At 47.3% G+C, this 19,471-nt stretch overlaps 1 protein-coding gene, 1 non-coding gene and 1 pseudogene across 2 annotated transcripts; all 3 read left to right on the top strand.

Moving 5' to 3' along the window:
- Window positions 1–3,131: 3,131 nt before the first annotated feature.
- Window positions 3,132–4,465, top strand: LOC136547478 (peroxidase 22.3-like; annotated as a pseudogene).
- Window positions 4,466–9,547: 5,082 nt separating this feature from the next.
- Window positions 9,548–11,855, top strand: LOC136547479 (WEB family protein At2g38370-like). Its single transcript, XM_066539420.1, has 2 exons — window positions 9,548–9,848; window positions 10,046–11,855. The coding sequence occupies exons 1-2, from the start codon at window positions 9,666–9,668 to the stop codon at window positions 11,618–11,620; spliced, it is 1,758 nt and encodes a 585-aa protein (XP_066395517.1). The 5' UTR covers window positions 9,548–9,665; the 3' UTR covers window positions 11,621–11,855.
- A 627-nt stretch (window positions 11,856–12,482) lies between these two features.
- TRNAS-UGA (transfer RNA serine (anticodon UGA)) lies at window positions 12,483–12,564 on the top strand. Its single transcript has one exon. It is a non-coding gene; the product is annotated as a tRNA-Ser (tRNA).
- The last annotated feature ends 6,907 nt before the right edge of the window (window positions 12,565–19,471 follow it).

Consider the following 19,471-nt stretch of genomic DNA (forward strand, 5'->3'; position numbering starts at 1 on the left):
GGAAAGCCATGCAAACATGCCTTGGCTTGGATACTGTCAAATAGGGACTTCAAATTGCAGATTATGTCCATGAGTACTATTCTATAGCAAGGTTCAGGGCAGCTTATGAGGGAAGAGTTGAGCCTTTCCCAGATAGATCACAGTGGCCTGAGGTTGACCTTGGATACAAAGTTTTTCCACCTTTGTTGGGAAGAGCAGCAGGCAGACCAAAAGTGCAGAGAATTAGAGGTTGTCTAGAGGGCAAAGCTACAAAGAAAAAGGTTAAATGTAAAAGGTGTGGAGACTTTGGGCACTTTGCCAAGACATGCAAGCTGGCTGAGCATGACTCAGATGGAGAAATTGGAGGCAGCTCAAAGAATAAGAGGTAAGTAGTTGACTGCAACCCATCCAAATTATACAATTTAAACTGTACAATACAGTGGGATAATCAAGCTCATTACCTTCCTGCAGAAAAGGCAAGAAAATGATGACATGCCAGGCACATCATAGAAAAATAAGAAGGGGCCAAGAAAGAAGAAGAAGAGTCCTAAAAAGAAGAAGACCCCAAAGAAGAAGAAGACACCATTGAAGAAGAAGCAGAAGAAAGCGGCTGCTGCACCACAACCACGTGTTGTCAGGCGACTTTCAAACTTCATAAGCAGCAATTGAAGTTTCTATATAAATCTTCCTTTTTGTAGTACCAAGAAGAAATTTGGCTTTTGAAGTACCAAATTTAAGTCTGCCTTGTAGGCTCTCTCCTCTATGCGAACTTGAAGTTTGTAATAATCTATGCAACTCTTATAGTATGCAGTATGATGTGCAACTATTTCTAGGAGTATCATAGACTCCTGTTCTATGTACTATTTCTAGGAGTTTGTTAGAACTTGTTATGTCTTTTGTGAGAACCAATGTTATGTCATCAATGAAAATTATGTTCTGAGAATCATGTCCAATTTAATTCTTTTGATATTAATGTCAACTCTGAACTGGAGCTGTCATTTTAAGTTTTAAATTTGAACACATATCCCACATTGACGGTACAACCAACACAAATGGCAACTCAAATTTCAACACATATATTCCATATATATTTCAACCATTGATGCTACAGCCAACACAAAAGGCAACCATTACTGGTTCAACCAGCTACGACCATGCTGCTACCTATTACAAGTTCCTGCACAAACCATTACTACTACAACCTGTTCGCTTGCTTTTGATCCAAATCAAAGGGACGAAGCAGTATGGGCAATCTAGGAAGCTAGACTGATGCTGCGTTCTGCTGGTGGTCGCTAACGAGCTTGAGCTTGTTGCAGCGACCTTAATCTGACTTCCTCTCAGCATCCTCGCTGAAGATTCGCCTGCGCCGCCGCTGTCGATTTGCTTGCGCTGCAGCTGCTGATTCCCTTGCGCCGCCGCTGCAGCCGGTTCGCTTGTGCAGCAGCTGCCGCTGGTAAGCTTGTGACGCCGCCGCCGGTAGGCTTGTGCCCCCTCCGCCACCCGTTGGCTTGCGCCGCTGCCACCGCCGGTTGGCTTACGCCGCCGCCACTGCAATCGCCTGCCAAGAGATTGGTGTTAGGGTTCGTGGAGAAGGGGCAAGAAAGGAGACGGAGTCGGCACGATTCCATTCAGGTCGGGTCAAGAACAAAGGAGGGAGGGGCAATGGTGTCCATACTCAATACCTGACAGCTATACGCATGCTTTTTGATGGGCCCATGACGCGTCGGGTGTAGAATCTGGCATATTTGCAGCGGTTGGCAAATTCCAATGGCATATCTCCAATTAGTGAAAGAGTAATGGTAGATTTTGAAACCATAAAAATTGTAATGGTAGATTTCGAATTAACCCAATAATGATACATGACATCCCTTCCAACTTGTGGATAAGATACCGACAGCTCGTTCAGGCCCCACATGCACAAAAGTTGCTCAATGAACCAGTAAAATACACGAATAAGAAGTACAACGTAGTGGAGATAGGTTCAGTGCACATATTAATAAGTGTACGTAGCCTGTGGAAAGCCCTAGCGATCGAGATGGCTATTGATGGTGACGTAACAGACTGGTCTCAACTGCGCTGTGAAGCCCACCCAACATATAGGTGAGCAAGCTATCTCTGAAATGACAAGCCGGGGGCTGCCACGCCGTGATGGATGGCGCGGCGCCGCGCCAAGATCGGTGGCGCGGCAGACCCTGCCACGTCATCGGTCAGCATGGCGCGGCACATGTATTTCGCCGCGCCATGGAAATAGACGCGGCCAAAAGTGTTAGATTTGGAAATAAAAACAACCGGTGTTAGATTTAAAATTAGTTTATAAAAAGTGTTAAAATTAAAAAAATCACTGACGCGGGCTAAGCGGTTTGGAACCGTATGCAAACCAACCCGTATATGGCCTCTGATTACGGTTTGCAATGGCCTGGTTAACGGGTTGGGTCCGGTTTAAACCGGACCATGTACAGGGCGAGTCTTCACTTCCCACAACTATATGCATGCGCAGCAATGTGCTGGGTGCATATGGACTAGCTGGCTGTCCAACTCCTACAGGCCTACGCCACTTGCCCGCGTGTCTTTGGAGACCATGGAGGACACTTCCAGAGACTGTTCCACTCCAAGACTGCGACATGCATAGCACTGAGGTCGATCTATCTCATGCATCCTGCGATTATTTTTTATATATGACAGTGATATTTGTTTGGAATATTCTTCCTCGAGCAACGCATGCAGAGGATGAACTTTCAGAGACTGTTCTACTACAATGCTCGCTGAGTTGGCGTAGGTGGGGAGTGGCAGCAATAGTTTAACCGGACCTGTGTGACTCTTGGCCCTGGGGTTCGTCCGTTCGTGCGTTCTGAACTACTAATCGAATCGAATCGCATCTCGCGTGTGGCCCATTTTGCACGAATTTTGGTCAGGACTCGCGGTTTTTTCTAGACGAGTTAGGCGGCAAGTTTGGATGGGTGCTGTTGCCACACCGGAGTGGAGTGATAGATTGCACTTAACTGTTACACTGATGATGAATTGGCGCCAAATCTGTAACCATATCTATATATATAGCTGCTTTGGTCTGTAGGTAATTAGTCATACAGAGAGACAAGCTAGATATATAGGTGCTTTGATCTGTAGGTAAACAAAACAAACGCAGTCTGATCGTGATGGAGTCGGCTTCTCGCCTCAGCTTGCTGGTGGTCGCGATCTTGGCGCTGGCCACGGCGACCACCGCGCAGCTGTCGTCGACGTTCTACGACACGTCGTGCCCCAAGGCTCTGGCCACCATCAAGAGCACGGTGACGGCCGCGGTAAACAACGAGGCGCGCATGGGGGCGTCCCTGCTCAGGCTGCACTTCCACCACTGCTTCGTCGATGCAAATCTCGAGACTCTCGCTCTCGCATGGATCTTTGAAAAGTTGCAGTCACACGTAGTACGTGGATTATGCATGTGACCAGATTTCACTACGTGTGGTGTGACTGCAGGGCTGCGACGCATCTGTTCAGCTGCTGGCGGACACAGGGAGCTTCACCGGCGAGCAGGGGGCGATCCCGAATAAGAACTCGCTGAGAGGCTTCAGCGTCCTCGACAACATCAAGACGCAGGTGGAGGCCGTGTGCAACCAGACTGTCTCCTGCGCTGAAATCCTCGCCGTCGCCGCCCGTGACTCCGTCGTGGCGGTAAGTTTTTATATGCATGATAGATAGCTAGTACTTGTGTGCATAGCTAGGATGATCGATAGAGGTTTACTGGAACTCGATCTGCAATTCTGCATGCAGCTGGGAGGGCCGTCATGGACTGTTCTTCTAGGAAGAAGGGACTCCACTGCAAGCAAGGACAATGCAGAACGGGACCTGCCGGCTCCATCCTTCGACCTCGCCAACCTCACCTAGTCATTTGCAAACAAGAACCTCAGCGTCACTGACATGGTTGCTCTCTCGGGTCTATAGGATGCCTACCATTCATTCATACGTCTGCCTGCACGAGGACGTACTCTGACGAGAGGAGAACACAAGCCATGCAATGATGCATGTCGGCTTTGCATTGCAGGGGGCACACGATCGGGCAGGCGCAGTGCCGCTTCTTCCGCGACCACATCTACAACGACACCAACATCAACTCCACGTTCGCGGCGTCGCTGCAGGCCAACTGCCCCCGGGCCAACGGCAGCGGTCACCCACCGCCTTCGACAACGCCTACTTCAGCAACCTGCTGTCTCAGAAGGGGCTGCTGCAACCCGACCAGCAGCTGTTCAACGGCGGCAGTACCGGCGCCGCAGTCAGGAGCTTCGCATCCAGCGCGTCTGCCTTCAGCAGCGCCTTCGCGACGGCCATGGTGAACATGGGGAACATCGCCCCCAAGACAGGGTCCCAGGGCCAGATAAGGGTCACCTGCTCCAAGATCAACTCCTAAGCGGGCCAAGCGACCAAATGCAAGAGATAGAGACGCCCTGTGCCGCTGTGCGTGCGTGGAATAAAGCTGCCCTTATAGGTCCTGGTGGTGCCAATAACACTGGAACATCAGAATAGCAATTGCTTGCATGTGTGCGTGTGACAGTGTGAAATGCAATGCATGCATGTACGTGTGTAATGAAATCCTCGTGCAAAGGCATGGATATTTGGAATACAAAAGTTTACATCTATAAAATCTTAACTTTAATTTCTTTATGATTTCATTTTTATACGAGGTTATAGTACTCCTTCTCTATCAATGTATGTCTGGCATGCTCTTGTCGATGGCTTTTTTTTTAAAAAAAAAAAGAGGTTATAGAACTTTATATATAGCCCACAACCTTTTTCGTTTGAAAACGTCTTGGTGCTGAAAATATAATTGATAAAATGTTCATATTTGTACCTATTGCGTCTATTGTTCAGCGTCAATATGAATTCAAACAGAAAGGTTGTGAAGTACAATTAAGGTTGTAGACTTGGTCCACAATTTTCATGTGAATTTTATGGGAATTGCAACATTTCAAGTGCCTAATAACAACTAAAAGGACAACTCACAAGAGAAAATTTATACTTTTTTCTATATAGTCAAACAATGACAAAATTACATGTTGCCTAGAAATGAGGCTTCTAAAGTATAGGAGAAGTGGAGTTTTATCTCCATCTTGCTCACATGGAAAAATTATGAATGTTTAAGAAGAGAAATTTTGTCGCTTCAATTTGTGAGATTTTTTTATTGGTGAAAAATGAAAAATCGCTATTTATCTTTTTTTTTCAGGGAAAAATCGCTTTTTATCTGTTGTCCGACTCGGTAAATGGACTCGAATCCAGTCTCACAACAGTCGAGCCGTTCTGGATCCAACTACTCTACCCGATTGGGCTCTTAGCCTGTACGCGGAGTGGGCCGGCTTGGCAACTATAGGCCCAGCACGGCCTCTTACTAAAACCCTCTGCTTCCGTCTCCGTCGGCGGGTGCACGCAACTCCTCCGAAACAAGCAGGCAGAGCCGAGCGAGGAGCCACCGGCGAGCGGCAACCGCCGCGGCGAGTTTCTCGCGGCTTGCTGGCGCTGCTGCCTGCTGCGGCGGAAGCGGCAAGGCTTCAGGCCAGCGTGGTGGTGATCACAGCGGCCGGAGGCGTGGCGTGAACCAGCAATCCGTCTAGAACACACGCAGCGCAGGGCCAGGTTTCAGGTTTCGTCAGGTTTGCGACTCCAACACCGGACCTAACCTAAATTCCCGTATTCTCCATGTTCAATTGGAAGACCTAGGGGAAGTTAGATTCTTCTCGATTTCGGCAGATGAGAATTGGATTCAGTTCTCGTCAATTAGTTACACCCATGAGCCATGTCCTGTACTGGCCACTGGGCACGCCCCTGGATATGGGGAAGTGGGGAATTGAGTAACATATAACATGGCCGGCCGTCAAAGCCTTTGATTCGAGGAAGATAAGTGGGAGCGAAGTGGGGGAACATGGATCCCAAACCCTTTTTTTTCTCAATATGCATGCATTTTACACAAATGAACATGATTTCATATGTGCTTGCTTGGAACTGAGCAGGAATTGAAATTCATTCAAAATTTCACAGGTTGATGTGAGCTGCTGATCATCATTGGTTGTATTGTATCCTTCAGCAATGGTTTACTGCGATCACTAGTTGTATCCTTCAGCGATTGTATCTTTCGACCTTTCCATCATAGATTTGGGACATGTCCCTCTCTCGACCATTTGTACCCTCTACTATGAACATTTTTCAATACTAATAACACGAGCAGCAGCAAACTAGACATAGGAACATTCTGCCCGAACCAGTATAAACCTTATGTCCTTTAGTACACCATCCGAGCCTAACGCGTAACAATTATAAATTTACTAGTTAGTGTTTGTTCGAAACACCGACAGGTGTCCTCCAGTCAGTTAGAGTGTCAGGCTTTGCCACTGAATCTTCGTCAAGCTCCATGACTTCGAGGTCAGAAGGAGCCGATGGTCGGTCAGCCCCCGAGCCTAGGGTAGGCGGCCCGTCACGGGTCTGTTCTGGCTCCTCTTAGTGGACCATGGGTTTGTACTAATCGCTAGTATAGTTGGCCAACGGGCCGACCCGACTTGGCATGGCATGGGCATGGGCCAGGCACGCCCCGCAAGAGGTCGGGCCGGCACGGCACGCTGTGCCACCCGGGCCGTGCCTCTTTAGGCCTCGTGCCTAGCCTTCAGCTCAAGCACGGCACTATGGACCGTAATTCGTGCCGTGCTGGCCCACGAAGCACGGCCAGATCTACGGGCTAGGCCGCCCCAAAGCCCGGTGATCTTAAGGCACCTCAAAATTCCTCTCATCCAATAGTTAACACATATTCATTCATTTAAATTTCAAAATCTCAATTCACAAGTCAAGAACGTCTAAGTCACAAACTGATCACAGATTCTATTCCAACACTCAGCAAACTCCAAATGACCAAATTCTTCTCAGATTCTAACTTTTAAGTAAAGAACTAAGTAAACTCCAAAATTCTTCTCATTCTCATCCAACACTCAGCCACAAAACTGATCATAGATTCTAATTTCTAAGTCAAGAACAGAGCAAACTCCAAATGACCAAATCCAACAAAACAAAAGGCACCAAAGGAGATAAGATAAATGAGTTGTTTGTGCAATGTTGCCTCATTAAAAATCTTTCTAGGTAAAACTCACCCTTGTGAGAAACCCTAGAAAAGAAAAAAAGTGTGCAGCATAGCTCTTAATAAGTTTTCCATCATTGTTCAAAGGTCCCAAGTCACACTTGTCACAGTCACAGATGACAGATACAAAATGGAGATAACACATTAACTACTAGGTACCAGCAACCCTAGATGTACTAGCCCAGATGAACCAGCCCCAGCCCCAGATGAACCAGCAGTACCAGCTGCATCGCCGCGTGCTCGAGCAGCGTGCGGATCTCGTGATGGGCCCGACGGTCTTCGGGTGTCGTGGGCTCTAGGAGCCCTTGGAGCAAGGCCACCGTGGCAGCTATATTCTGGCTTGCTCGGGCGAAGTGTAAGAGGCCTTTGTCATCCTCAATGATCCTCCAGTTTACGTCGCGGGCGATGGCACATGCACGGCCACCGTCCCCATGGCGTTTGATCTCGCGCTCGAGCTCCACACGCTCTTGCTCCTGCTAGAGTCACGCGTCCTCGATCTCCTTGTGTCGTGCCCTCAGCTGCTCCACTTGCAGGTGAGGTGGCGCCCCTACATCTCCCTCAACCTCATCGTCGGGGTCATCCGTAGGAGTAGCCCTCCCTCGTGGATGCTTTCGACGTGTCCCTCGGGGTTGTCTGCCATGAAGCATTCTCACGAGGGATGATGGCTTCCCCTGCTGGAGTCAGAGTCAGAGATCCTCTTTGAATCTCCCATGAGAAGGTCGTGGAAAGATTCCACGACGTAGTCCGTCATACCCAATAATTCGTTATCCGTGGGGGATGGGTGCATGCGCTATGCCGCGAGGTGACCAATGGTCCTTGCGACGTTGTGCGGACTGAACGGGAACGCTGTTGGGGCGCTCCGGGTGAGGTATTCCGAGAAGAGCGATTCCCCTCCAGCAAGCTACGTCATGGCTAGCCATTCGTGGCCTGTTGTGAACGACGAGACGCGCAAAAGGCCCCTACCTGGCGCGCCAACTGTCGGTGTTTTGAACCGTCGACTAGTAAATTTGTGTTTGCGCGTCTGGCCCGGATGGTGTGCTCCGAGGACATAAGGGTTTATACTGGTTTAGGTGAAATGTCCCTATGTTCAGTTTGAGGCTGCTCGTGTTACCGGTACTTGGTTTTAGTAGGGGTTACAAACGGGCGAGAGAGGGAGAAAGTCACAAGTGTCTGATGGAAGGATTGAATGGAGTTGAGTCTAGTTGAACTTCCTGAACCACTCAGCGTTGAGCTGTGCCCTTCGTGGGGCGTCCTGCTTCTCTTTTTATAGTTGAAGGGGGAAAGCGCAGGTTACACGAGAGAAAGAGAGAGAGAGAGAGAAAAGCGAGGAGGAAAAAGGTCTCTGGGGTTGCGGCGCCCTTCATCTCCTTTACATGGGTCCCGCCGATCCTGTAGATGATGACGGGGATAGCTCCACGTTGCGACCCTGTTCATCACTGGCGCTATACGTGGGCATCGTCAGCCGGTCGTGGCGCTCCATTCCATCCCGGCGGGCGTCATGGTTAGCAGATACCCCCGTTGGAAGTCGTACGGGATTAGGTAGCGTAGCGCCGGCACGGCCGACACTGTTGGTGACGTGAGTCCTTAGGTATGGCCTGTCGTGGTCGCGGGTCACGTCAAGACGTGCCTACTCCCTTTCTGGTGTCAGAAATTTGACCCTGGGTTCGTACTCTTAGACCCGTAGTGGTTGGAGGCGGTACGGACCCCCGTCGGGCGAGGCGGAATCCCTCTTCGAGGTGTCTGGCGAGGCGAAGTCCGCGTCCGAGGGGTCAGGCGAGACGGAGCCCGCACCCTCGGGGTCAGACGTGACAAAGCCCGCGCTCGAGGGGTCTAGCGAGACGAAGTCCGCGCCCGAGGGGTCGGACAAGACGGAGCTCTCACCCTCAAGGTCAGACGTGACGGAGCCCGCGCCCGAGGGGTCAGGCATGACGGAGCTCGCCCCCTCGGGGTCGGGCAAGACCAAAATACGCTCTTGACCATTCGAGCGAGTCAGCGTTCGCATCCATCAGCTTTCTTCTTTCAGGTATCCCTAATACTGTTACCCGACACTTGGTCTGCCTTTTTTGGACTTAGTCAACCTTAAACTGTTGAAGTACTTGAAAGAGCAAGATTTTGCTTTTTTTTTACCGAGGCAGTATTTGCCAAATGTTGTGGTGCTTGAGGCAGTATTTGCCAAAATCTTGTGGTGCTTGCACAACGCAAAGTCCAATTTCAAACGTCACCTTTGCTGTCGGTAGCAAAAAGGCCAAAAGGCAAGGAAAAGCCTGCAAGTGCACAGACGCAGGAGAGGAGAGCTGGAGACGAAAGGCAGCAACGCGCCAACGGCTCCCAAACGGCTAAAATAATTACTGTACAATTTACTGTATCAGCGGACTGGTCAACAGTCACCCATGGCGATAAATAAATAGAACAAAATCCATCCAAACCCCGCGTCCCCGCCGTGCTCGCTTCCACTGGCTTCGATTCCTTTGGCTCTCTCTGTCGTCGGTCGTCCTCTCCTCGCCCCCGCCCCCACCAAAACCCCTCGGACGGAACCCAAGAAAGAAGAGAGGCATCATCTTTACTCGCCGCACGAGCCCCCATGAACGGCGAGGCCGAGGCGCAAGGACTCGCCCTCCCCGGCGGCGGCGGCCTGGAGGGCAGGGCGGAGGTCGACACCTCGGCGCCCTTCAAGTCGGTGCGCGAGGCCGTCGATCACTTCGGCGGCAGCGCCGCCTGGAGCTCCCACCTCATCAAGCGTATGTTCGCGGCCCCAAACCCAAAGGTAGCCAATCTGTGTTCCTCGCACGGCGCCGCCGCCGCAAATGTCTCTTTCGTATGGCGTGTATCGTGCTTTTTGTAGGTTGGTTCACCACTCGCGATTGTGTCATCTGTGGTTCCTAGATTTATTGGGTGGGAAATGCGGCAGGTAGATAAAATTTCGTGCTGATATGTTCTTTCTCCTACTACCTTCTGCTGCAGAAGCAGGAGGGGGCCGAAGAACTGGCCGATCTGGAGGAGCAGACCGCGCAGCTAGAGAAGGAGCTCAGCGTCAAAGAAAGGGAGACGCTTGATGTGCTCAAAGAGTTGGAGTCCACCAAGAAGGTAGTTGCAGACTTAAAGCTAAAGATACAGAATGAGGATGCCGGTGCATTCTGCATCCCTGAAGAGTGGGTTCAGGGTCAAGCCGAGGCGCCCACTGGTACTGAAGAGCCCGCAGAAGTGCAGCCTGAGAATGCTGAAACTGATGCGGTTATGGGCGCGCTACATGTGCAGCTGCAGCAATCCCCTAGTTCTTCAGTGCTGCCCATTGGCACTGGAGAACCTGCAGAAGTGCAGCCTGAGAATGCTGAAACTGGTGCGGTTATGGGCACGCTACATGTGCAGCTTCAGCAATCCACTGGTTCTTCAGTGCTGAAGGGCCTTGAGCAGGCGAAAGCCAACCTAAACAGGACCACGAGTGATCTTGCGGCTATCAGAGCGTCTGTTGAGTCGCTGCGGAACGACATTGCCAAAGAGAGAGTCTTGGCGGAGAGAAGCCGAGAGAAGGTTTGTGCCAATACGACGTTGATTGCTTCTCTGGAGGATGAGCTGGACCGGACTGCACAGAAGCTGCAGACGCTGCGGGGTCTGCAGAGGAGACGTGATGATCCATCAAACATCTTCGCTGAGATCAAGAAGATGACATCTGAGCTAGAGCAGCTCAGGAGTGCGGCGAGTGCGTCGAAATCTGAAGCTGCTATGCTGTCTGCTGAAATTGAGCAGATGAGAGCTAGCATTGGCACTGCTGAGGTGAGGTGTCGTGCAGCCAAGAAAATAGAAGAGGCAGCAAGAGCAGCAGAAGCTCTTGCCCTCGCTGAAATCAAGATCCTACTAAGCAATGAAGCTTCAGCTGAGGACCTTCAGGGCACGGAAGGCGTGAGCCTTTCATTGGAAGAGTACTCTGAGCTTGCTGCCAAAGCTCAGGAGGCTGATGAATGCTCAAGAAAGAAAATCGAAGCTGCAATGGTGCAGGTCGATGAAGCCAACCAGACAGAATCTGACTCTGTCAGAAAGCTGGAAGAAGCTCAACTGCAAGTTGAAGAATGTAAGAAGGCACTACAGGAGGCCAAGAAGAGGGTGGATGCTACTAACCAGGGGAAGATCGCAGTAGAAGAGGCTCTTCGCAGATGTCGATCCACAACTGGACACAGGAGGCGTTCAGTCCATGACCCTCCCAAGTTCAAACATCCAGCTCCGCGTTCCGGAGATTCTCAGAATATGGATATCGTTGACACTTCAAAGGGTCCCTTGAAACCAACATTGTCGATAGGGCAGATATTGAGCATGAAGCTAATGGGACCAGATGGGTATGACAAAACCGTTCGGGACGATGCAAGTGAAGCTTCTAATATGTCGCTTGGACAGATTCTGAACGGCAGGCGTGCAGTTGTGTATAGCAGTGATGCAACTGCTCACAAGAAATTCTCAGGGAAGAGGAAGAAGTTTGCCTTTACAGGGCTGTCAGTTTTCTTGGCGAAACAAGCCAAGAGCAAGAAGAAAAAGGGATCACATTAGAACTACTGAAGTCAACTTGGGCTGGGAAAAGAAAACTGTTGTAGTCTACCTTGCTAGCTGTTAATTTGACTTAGTTCTTGTTCTTGTAATTTACTAGCATGTATCGTTTATAGATGCCTAGATCATTGATTCTTCCGTAGCAGGTTAGTAACTGATATTTCTGTTTAGTAGTAGTTATCAGGTTTGCTCTGTGAACTTGAAACGTATCAATATGACTAGTAGTTGATATCAAGTATATGAGGTATGTATTCACTACAATTCAGATGTTCTTCTCTGCTATCTGATTCCACAAGCATTCACTGGTATCTCTGCTTTGTGCACTTGGTCTTTTCGACCATGGTTTTCTTTCACGTGCAAAGCACGTTGTTGAAAAAAGAAAAGCTTTCCCATTTCAGTTGTGCAGTCCCCTTAGTTTGGTGTTCCAGGATGGGTGGATATGGTTCTTTTGGTTGGGATAATATGGATAGGATGAAGCCATGAATCACGTGGACATGGAATGGTCCAATACAACCAATGAATATGGCGTTCTTTGTTTTCTGGTCTCAAGTTGGACAATCAGTTTGGAACTGAGTCACGCTTTGGAGAGGTGAGCAAAATAAAATGCAGCTGAGAAGAAAGTCATCAGCAGGCAGACTAGCTAGCGCATTGCCTACAAAATCACTTGCTTATACAGAACGGTGGACGCCTGCTGACGGAGAAGGGGAAGAAGTCGTTTCAGATTTTTGGCAGAGTCATTTTCGCTAGTCTCTGTAGCAGGATGAGCTTCAGGTGGGTCAATTTTGGGCTTTGGTCGTGTTGGTTCGCGGCGTTACCTGAGAGCATTCGCTCACAAATAACAATAGAAAACTGAGGTGAACCAAAGGTCGATATGTCCGAGTGGTAAAGGAGACAGACTTGAAATCTGTTGGGCTACGCCCGCGCAGGTTCGAACCCTGCTGTCGACGCGTTACTTTTTGTCTTTTGGGTTTTTTTTTTTTAAAATTTATGTACTACTCTTGCTGAGCATTGGGCTGGGCCTTTTTCATCTTGGGCCTCATTCGTCGAACGATTCTCGTGTTATGCGTAGCCTATGACTCGTTGGCTGCAAAGTTTTGAAGCTCCGTTGTGTGCTGTCGCTCTCGCTCCCGGCCGGCAACCGGCAGTGAGTGCACACAAGGTTCAGGTTCGTCTCAAGTCTCAATTCTCAAAGTCTCAACTGCCGCGGGAGCCGGGAAGGGAGTACTAGTATAGGCCTGTGCGGCGGCGGGCGACCGGCAACAAGTCCGACTGGCACTGGGTCTCGCCCGCCGCTCGCCGTCGCGGTCAGGTCACCACCAGAACCTGGGTCGTGCAGTGGATGCGAACCAATGCTAATGGGCCGCCAGCCATGAGTTGAAGTTGGAAGTTGGTCCAGGCAGGCGGCTCATCAGTTTCCGCGGCATACGGTGGAGTCTATCCACCAGCCGACTGCCGAGAAATTCTGGTGTGAGCACAAGTCCGATGGTCTGGTGGACGATGATGACGCTGGAGGAACGAAGAAACTTCCCCCCCCTTCCCTGGACCCTGGTGATGTACTAGTACTAGTGGTTCCCTGGACCCAACTGTATGCATGCTTCCCGCACATGCACGAGAGACTGTGTACGTGCATGTCTCCGCCGCGTGCCTGTCATCTGTGTACGTGCTACGTGCATGTTTGACGCCAAGCGAAAGACGGACGTACGTACGTACGGCGTCACTCTTCTCGACCGATCTCGTCGCGCAGCACGCACATACCGCACGCCGCGGCGGCCACATCTCTCTTCTGGATCCATCGATCGAGAGTCGAGGATATATATATATATATATATATATATATATATATATATATATATCGTTTAAGAAACAAGCCGAAACACTGTTCCGACTGATTTGTTGCGAGAGAAAAATATTGTTCTAGCTGAAAAAACAAGTTGAAAAGTACGGATTATAAGATAAGCGAACAAACATGGTCATAATGTTACATATATATATATATATATATATATATATATATATATATATATATATATATATATATATATATATATATATATATATATATGCACGTCCACGTTATGAAGATGTTTGTATGTGTATTAGTAGCCTATATAATACTTAGTAGTACGTACTGTATGTATAGAGAATTAATATACTAGCGACAAACTGTCATATATCATCATCGTCGGTGTGTGTGTCGCTAATATGCGTCTCCAACTCCAACTTTAGTTGCTGTTTTGAGTAATAAACAAGTACACAAGTAGTATCTCGATCAGGTGGTGTCCATATTAGCCTTACTTTGCGACGGTGGGACGTGGCCGCCACACGCGCGCGACGCGGTGCACCGGCCGGAGAGACTGCAAGTTAAGTCGTTAACACACGTACTGTGTGCACAGATCTTGCCTAGTATCCTACTAGCTAATAATGCCGGCCGGTACCGTAGCACATTAGCACAAGACACCCATGGATGGGTCCAGCATGCATGACCGTGAATTACAGTGTACTATGCGAATCTATATTATTACTGTCATTATTGGTATTTGTGTATCTATGAATTGAATGAACGCGATTGTAGGTGTTTACCATTGACTATTCGATCACCTTTGCTGCGTCTTCCCTTGCTGTCCATGTCAGGTGATATGGCACCAGCTGATTCCATCGGTCTCCGTCGGATTGTGGTCGAGGTTAATTGGTGGAAAACTGGGTGCGTGGCTTTTAATAAAGTCGGAATATCTAGAGAGGGATAGGAGCTCAATTGACATCAGCGGAAATTAATAACCAGGAAAAATCGGTGAAAATGATGCATGTAGACTATAGATCGATCGAACCGGTTAATTATTAGGGGTTGTTTGGTGCCGTTTCTTTAGCTCTGACTTCTTGCACACGAGCATTGTCAAGCACCGTAGATCACTATAGTATGGAGGGAAAAACTGCTCTAGCTCTGGTAAAACAAAACAAAAAAAAAATTGAGAAGGAAAAAAAAAGGCGCTGAAGCTACGCTTTTAATGCTTTGCGTGGCGATTTCGCTACTATAGGCCCCGTTCGCTTGGAGGAATCTGGATGAATCTGAAGGAATTTGTGAGAGGAAAACACTGTTCTGGATGAAAAAAAAACGGATCAAGCCGGGTTTAAGGGCACACGAACAGAGGCATAATATTGATACTATGGTTAGGTCGGAGACGGGATCCAGACGGAGCCATCCATGTAGGCCATATATACGCGCCCTATTTGTTTTGACTTGTTTGGCTGATAAGCCATGGCTGAAAGTACTGTTGGCTGATTTGGTGTGGGAGAAAAATACTATTTGTTGGCTGAAAAAATACGACTTATAAACCAAACAAGACCAAACGAATAGGACAATGTATATGTGGAGGAGGAAGTATATTCAATAGGGGCAATGTCACGCTGAAGTACTTGGGTCAGTTCTGTCTGTATGCACGCAACACAATAAAATGGAACCTAACCAACTACTGAAGGAAATTAATACCATCATCGATACTTTGAACACAAATATATTGATGCACGGTTAATGTCATAAAGTTGATTATAATTTGATGAATTACTCGTCCAAATTTGTAAATCTTGTTCTTTTCTGGTATAAATATCCATGTCATTTCTGGAGGGATGGAGTGATCCACAAACTTTTCAATGATGGAGGAATCCGAGTCTGAAACGTTCATAGGATGATCCACAAGCCAACAGCATATGCCCTTATATATGCTCCTTTGCGAAATGGGAGCAGCAGCCAGCCTCACACACAGTCCATTTGGTGGAGACTACTAGCGGCTAGCGTTTGCTGCGTGTAGCTTAAGCAACATTTTTTTTTTAGAATCAATGCAAGAGCGAACGGTCAAAATATATATAAATTGCTTAAAGCCAAAGGAATGGAATTTGGGGGTGTTTAGTTCCCCCAATTTTCAGAATTTGACACTATGCAAAAAGAAGATTTCCCATCACATCAAACTTGCGGTACATGCATGGAGTACTAAATGTTGACGAAATCAAAAATTAATTGCACAGTTTGGTTGTACTTTACGAGACGAACGTTTTGAGCCTAATTAGTCAACATTTGGACAATTATTACCAAATACAAACGAAATGCTACAGTAGTGTGTCTACAGTAACTCTGACGGCGCCGATTCCGCGCCGAGCTAAACGAGGGCTTGCTGACCTGACGAAGATCTGTTTGCACGGAGCGCAGAGCGCACGCGTAAACTCGGCAAACGCAGATACCACGTGAGGTGCGGGTGCGGCCCGCGTGCCCCCGCCACGGGTTCCCGCGCGACGCGGATATCACACGCGCTCTGTGGTGATGCCAATGCCATGCTACCGTACCGTACCGTACCACCCTGCATATCTAGCTACTAGCTAGCGACATGAAGGTGCCAACACGCACTTTTTCTTTCTTTCTTTCTTGCTTGCTTTTTTAAAATAATAAATAGAGAAAAAACTTGTGCTCCTCCTCTAGATATACTACTGCTCCTAGATAATCTCTGCAGCACTAGTATCCTGGAGAAATTTCCTCAAAAATGGAAACCTGGAGAAAAGATGTGCCACTATGCTACGTTTTCGAGCTGGAAAGTGTATCTCATCATTATAATAATAATTCGATCGACCTGGAGCTTTGTTTAGATGTTTTATTTCGGCACTTGTTCTGGCCAGTCATGCAGTTGGAGAACAGCTGCTGCTACCTAGCACCAGTTGTACTATTTGTTGCTCTTATTATTAGTATAGTAGTTTATTTTCCTTTAAGCAACTCTTTCCGAATACGGGCCTCATGTCGCACGTGTACACCCACTCCTAAAAATACACGCACACGTAAACTCTATCCATTTGATCACCTCTGAGAGAGTGATCTGAGAGGTCTCTAAATACCATTAAATTTTAGAATAAATATTAATAATATTTTTTTAGTAAACTAACATAAACTTAAGAAAAGTTTGACCTAGTCTGAACTCAAAATTGCTGGTGCACCCAGCACATGTGATTCTAAGTTCTTTCTTTATTTGTAATCAATATATGCCTCAAAAAACGGGGCTTTAGAATAAGAATGAAATATCGTACCGGCACAATTTGCACGCGATGCGGAACAAAAACTCTATTTCAGAGTACATTTGACACGTCCCACCATGCAAGATGGCCACACTCAGCTTATATAACTTGCTTGTAAGACAAACCTTAAGCTACGTTTGATACAAGAAACGGTTTCGTTTGTCAACTGAACCCCATAAATGGTACCAAACACACGGACACAAGAATCGGAGCTGAAATGTTTCTATTCTTCTACATGAGAATGCAAAACGGGTAGAGGCTGGTTTCGATCGACTCTATTTCTAGTTTCCTCTATGTAAGACTGATTTTATGTTTTAGTTAATCTTTTTAAAGTGCAACAAATTAAAACAGGTTGTATTTAAGTTGTTATTGGCATGCAAAAGATTAGAAGTTTTCTAACCATATTTTTATTTATATATTTTTTTAAACTAGAATCTAACACAATAGCTAGACGGTTTCGTAAAGTGATTCTGATTCACCGTCTGAAACCTTTTTTTTTTTAGAGAATCCAGATCTGAAACATTCACATTAATCTAGAACCCTGCCCAACGACTTTTGTCCTGTTCGGCTGGCCGGCTCTGGCTGGTTGGCGTCTCTTTTTTTCAACCGAAACCGTGTTTTCTCCCACTATTTTGCTAGCTGCTACAGTTTTTTAAGCCGCTACAGTACCATTTTAATGCCAGCCGAACACCGCGTTTAAATTTGGGGTGGGCGGATCCAAATAAAGCCAGAGGGAATCGAATTTGCGGACGAAAATCTGTTTGCACGGTGCGCAGAGCGCACGCGACGCGGCAGCGGCGCCGATACGTGAGGTGCGGCTCGCGCGGGCGTGCCCCCGCCACGGCTTCCCGTGCGACGCGGATATCACACGCTGTCTTCTGTGCCATGCATGCTAGCTACGAGTATACCACACCTTGCATATCTAGCGACAGAGATATACACATGGAGGTGCCATGCACGCACTGTTCTTTTGAATACTGCTCCTAGATATCTGCAGTACTAGTATCTTGGAGAAATTTCCTCAAAAAAGGAATCTGGGAGGAAAGATCAAAGATGTGCCACTATGCCGTGTATTCGAGCTGGAAAGTTTATTTATAATCGATCTGGAGCTAATTTGTTTAGATGTTTATTTCGGCACTTTGTTCTGGCCATTAATGCAGTTGGAGAACAGCTGCTGTTTCCTAGCACACCACTTGTTAATGGACATTCTTGCTCTTACTAGGCCTTGTTTAGCTGGACGAAATTTAGAAATTTGGTTGCTGTAGCGCTTTCGTTTTTATTTAACAATTAGTATTTAATCATGGGCTAATTAGGCTCAAAATGTTCGTCTCGCGATTTCAAACTAAACTATGCAATTAGTTTTTTTCGTCTATATTTAATGCTCCATATACACGTATCGCAATATTCGATGCGATGGCTACTGTAGTATTTTTTGGGAAATTTTTTTGAACTAAACAAGACCTTAGTAGCAGTAGTTTATTTCCCTTTAAGTCCGAAGATGGGTCTCCGTACAGCACGTGGCAAGCAAACGGTGTTCCAGCTTTTGCTGCTACTCTAGTTATTTATAAACAGATTAATTAACAACTCTCCAAAGAAGACTTCGAGTGTTGTTTTCCAGCCTACCGTTGTTTAATGGCTTCACTTATTGGTCTACGAAGGTTGCTGTATACGTACTTTAGAAATGGTCAAGTGTTGATGTTTAGAAATGAAGAAATCCAAACATATTTTCAACACTTCCCAATTCTAACTTCTAAGGAAGCTCATGCCTGGGTCGCGTTTTACTTGCTCCGTTCCTTGTATCTTGCCGTTTTACGAGGCTTGTTCCACTCTCATCTCAGTGGAGTATACTAATGATGACATATACACGAGACAAACAACTATAGGTCTGTTTGATCATCACTAAACTAAACTTTAATCATCTGAAATTTTAGTTCTAGATCGTTCAAACGTATGAATTAAAACATCGATTTAAATTTTAGTCTAGCCTAACTAATTGTTAGGCATACTCTAGTGTATGTATCCAGACAATATGGTACGAAATTTTCGTCATCCGCTCCCTCCATTTCGAATAAAATACATCAACTTCTGCTATGGCTCCGTTCGCTTCGCTGAAAAAACAAGCAAAAACACTGTTCCGACTGTTTTGTTGTGTGAGAAAAACACTGTTCCGGCTGAAAAAAACAAGCTGAAAAAGACGGATTATAAGAGAAGCGAACATTGGCCTATGTATCTAGACAAATGGCCAGAAGGTGATTTATTTTGGTACAGGGAGAACAAAAATTTACCTTGATTTTCGTTGGACTTACAACTACTCCATGCATCACATAAAAGGAGTTAACACTTACAACTACTCCGCCTTGCGATTTACACAACTCACCAAATTTAATTTGGTGATTGCTTTGCACTTTTAAAGTTTGAACGCAACAAGTGCCAGTTCGACTCACATCTCACACGTACCAGTAATAATCATGCCATACGGCATTTGGAAATTCCGGTGGGAAAATGCATGAATATATATAGAGTATATACTCATATATATACGTACGGATATACAAAAAAAGGAGGAATAATTACGATCACCGGCATTTGAAAGCACGAAGTTTCGCTGCTCGTGCACCCACCCAACCGACCCCAGCTGTCATTGAGTCGAAACTGCCGGGCCCACTCGTCAAGCTCCCAAGTGAGAGTCCGAGTACTCCCACGCAGCAGCGCGTCTCCTCTGCGTCCCGCACTCGAAGCCGGCCACCGCGTGATACATAAATACGGGCACGGCGGCGACGGCAAAGAGCAAACCCCCCAACTCAA

The sequence above is a fragment of the Miscanthus floridulus genome, chromosome 3, assembly GCF_019320115.1.
Source record: "Miscanthus floridulus cultivar M001 chromosome 3, ASM1932011v1, whole genome shotgun sequence".
Lineage (NCBI taxonomy): Eukaryota > Viridiplantae > Streptophyta > Magnoliopsida > Poales > Poaceae > Miscanthus > Miscanthus floridulus.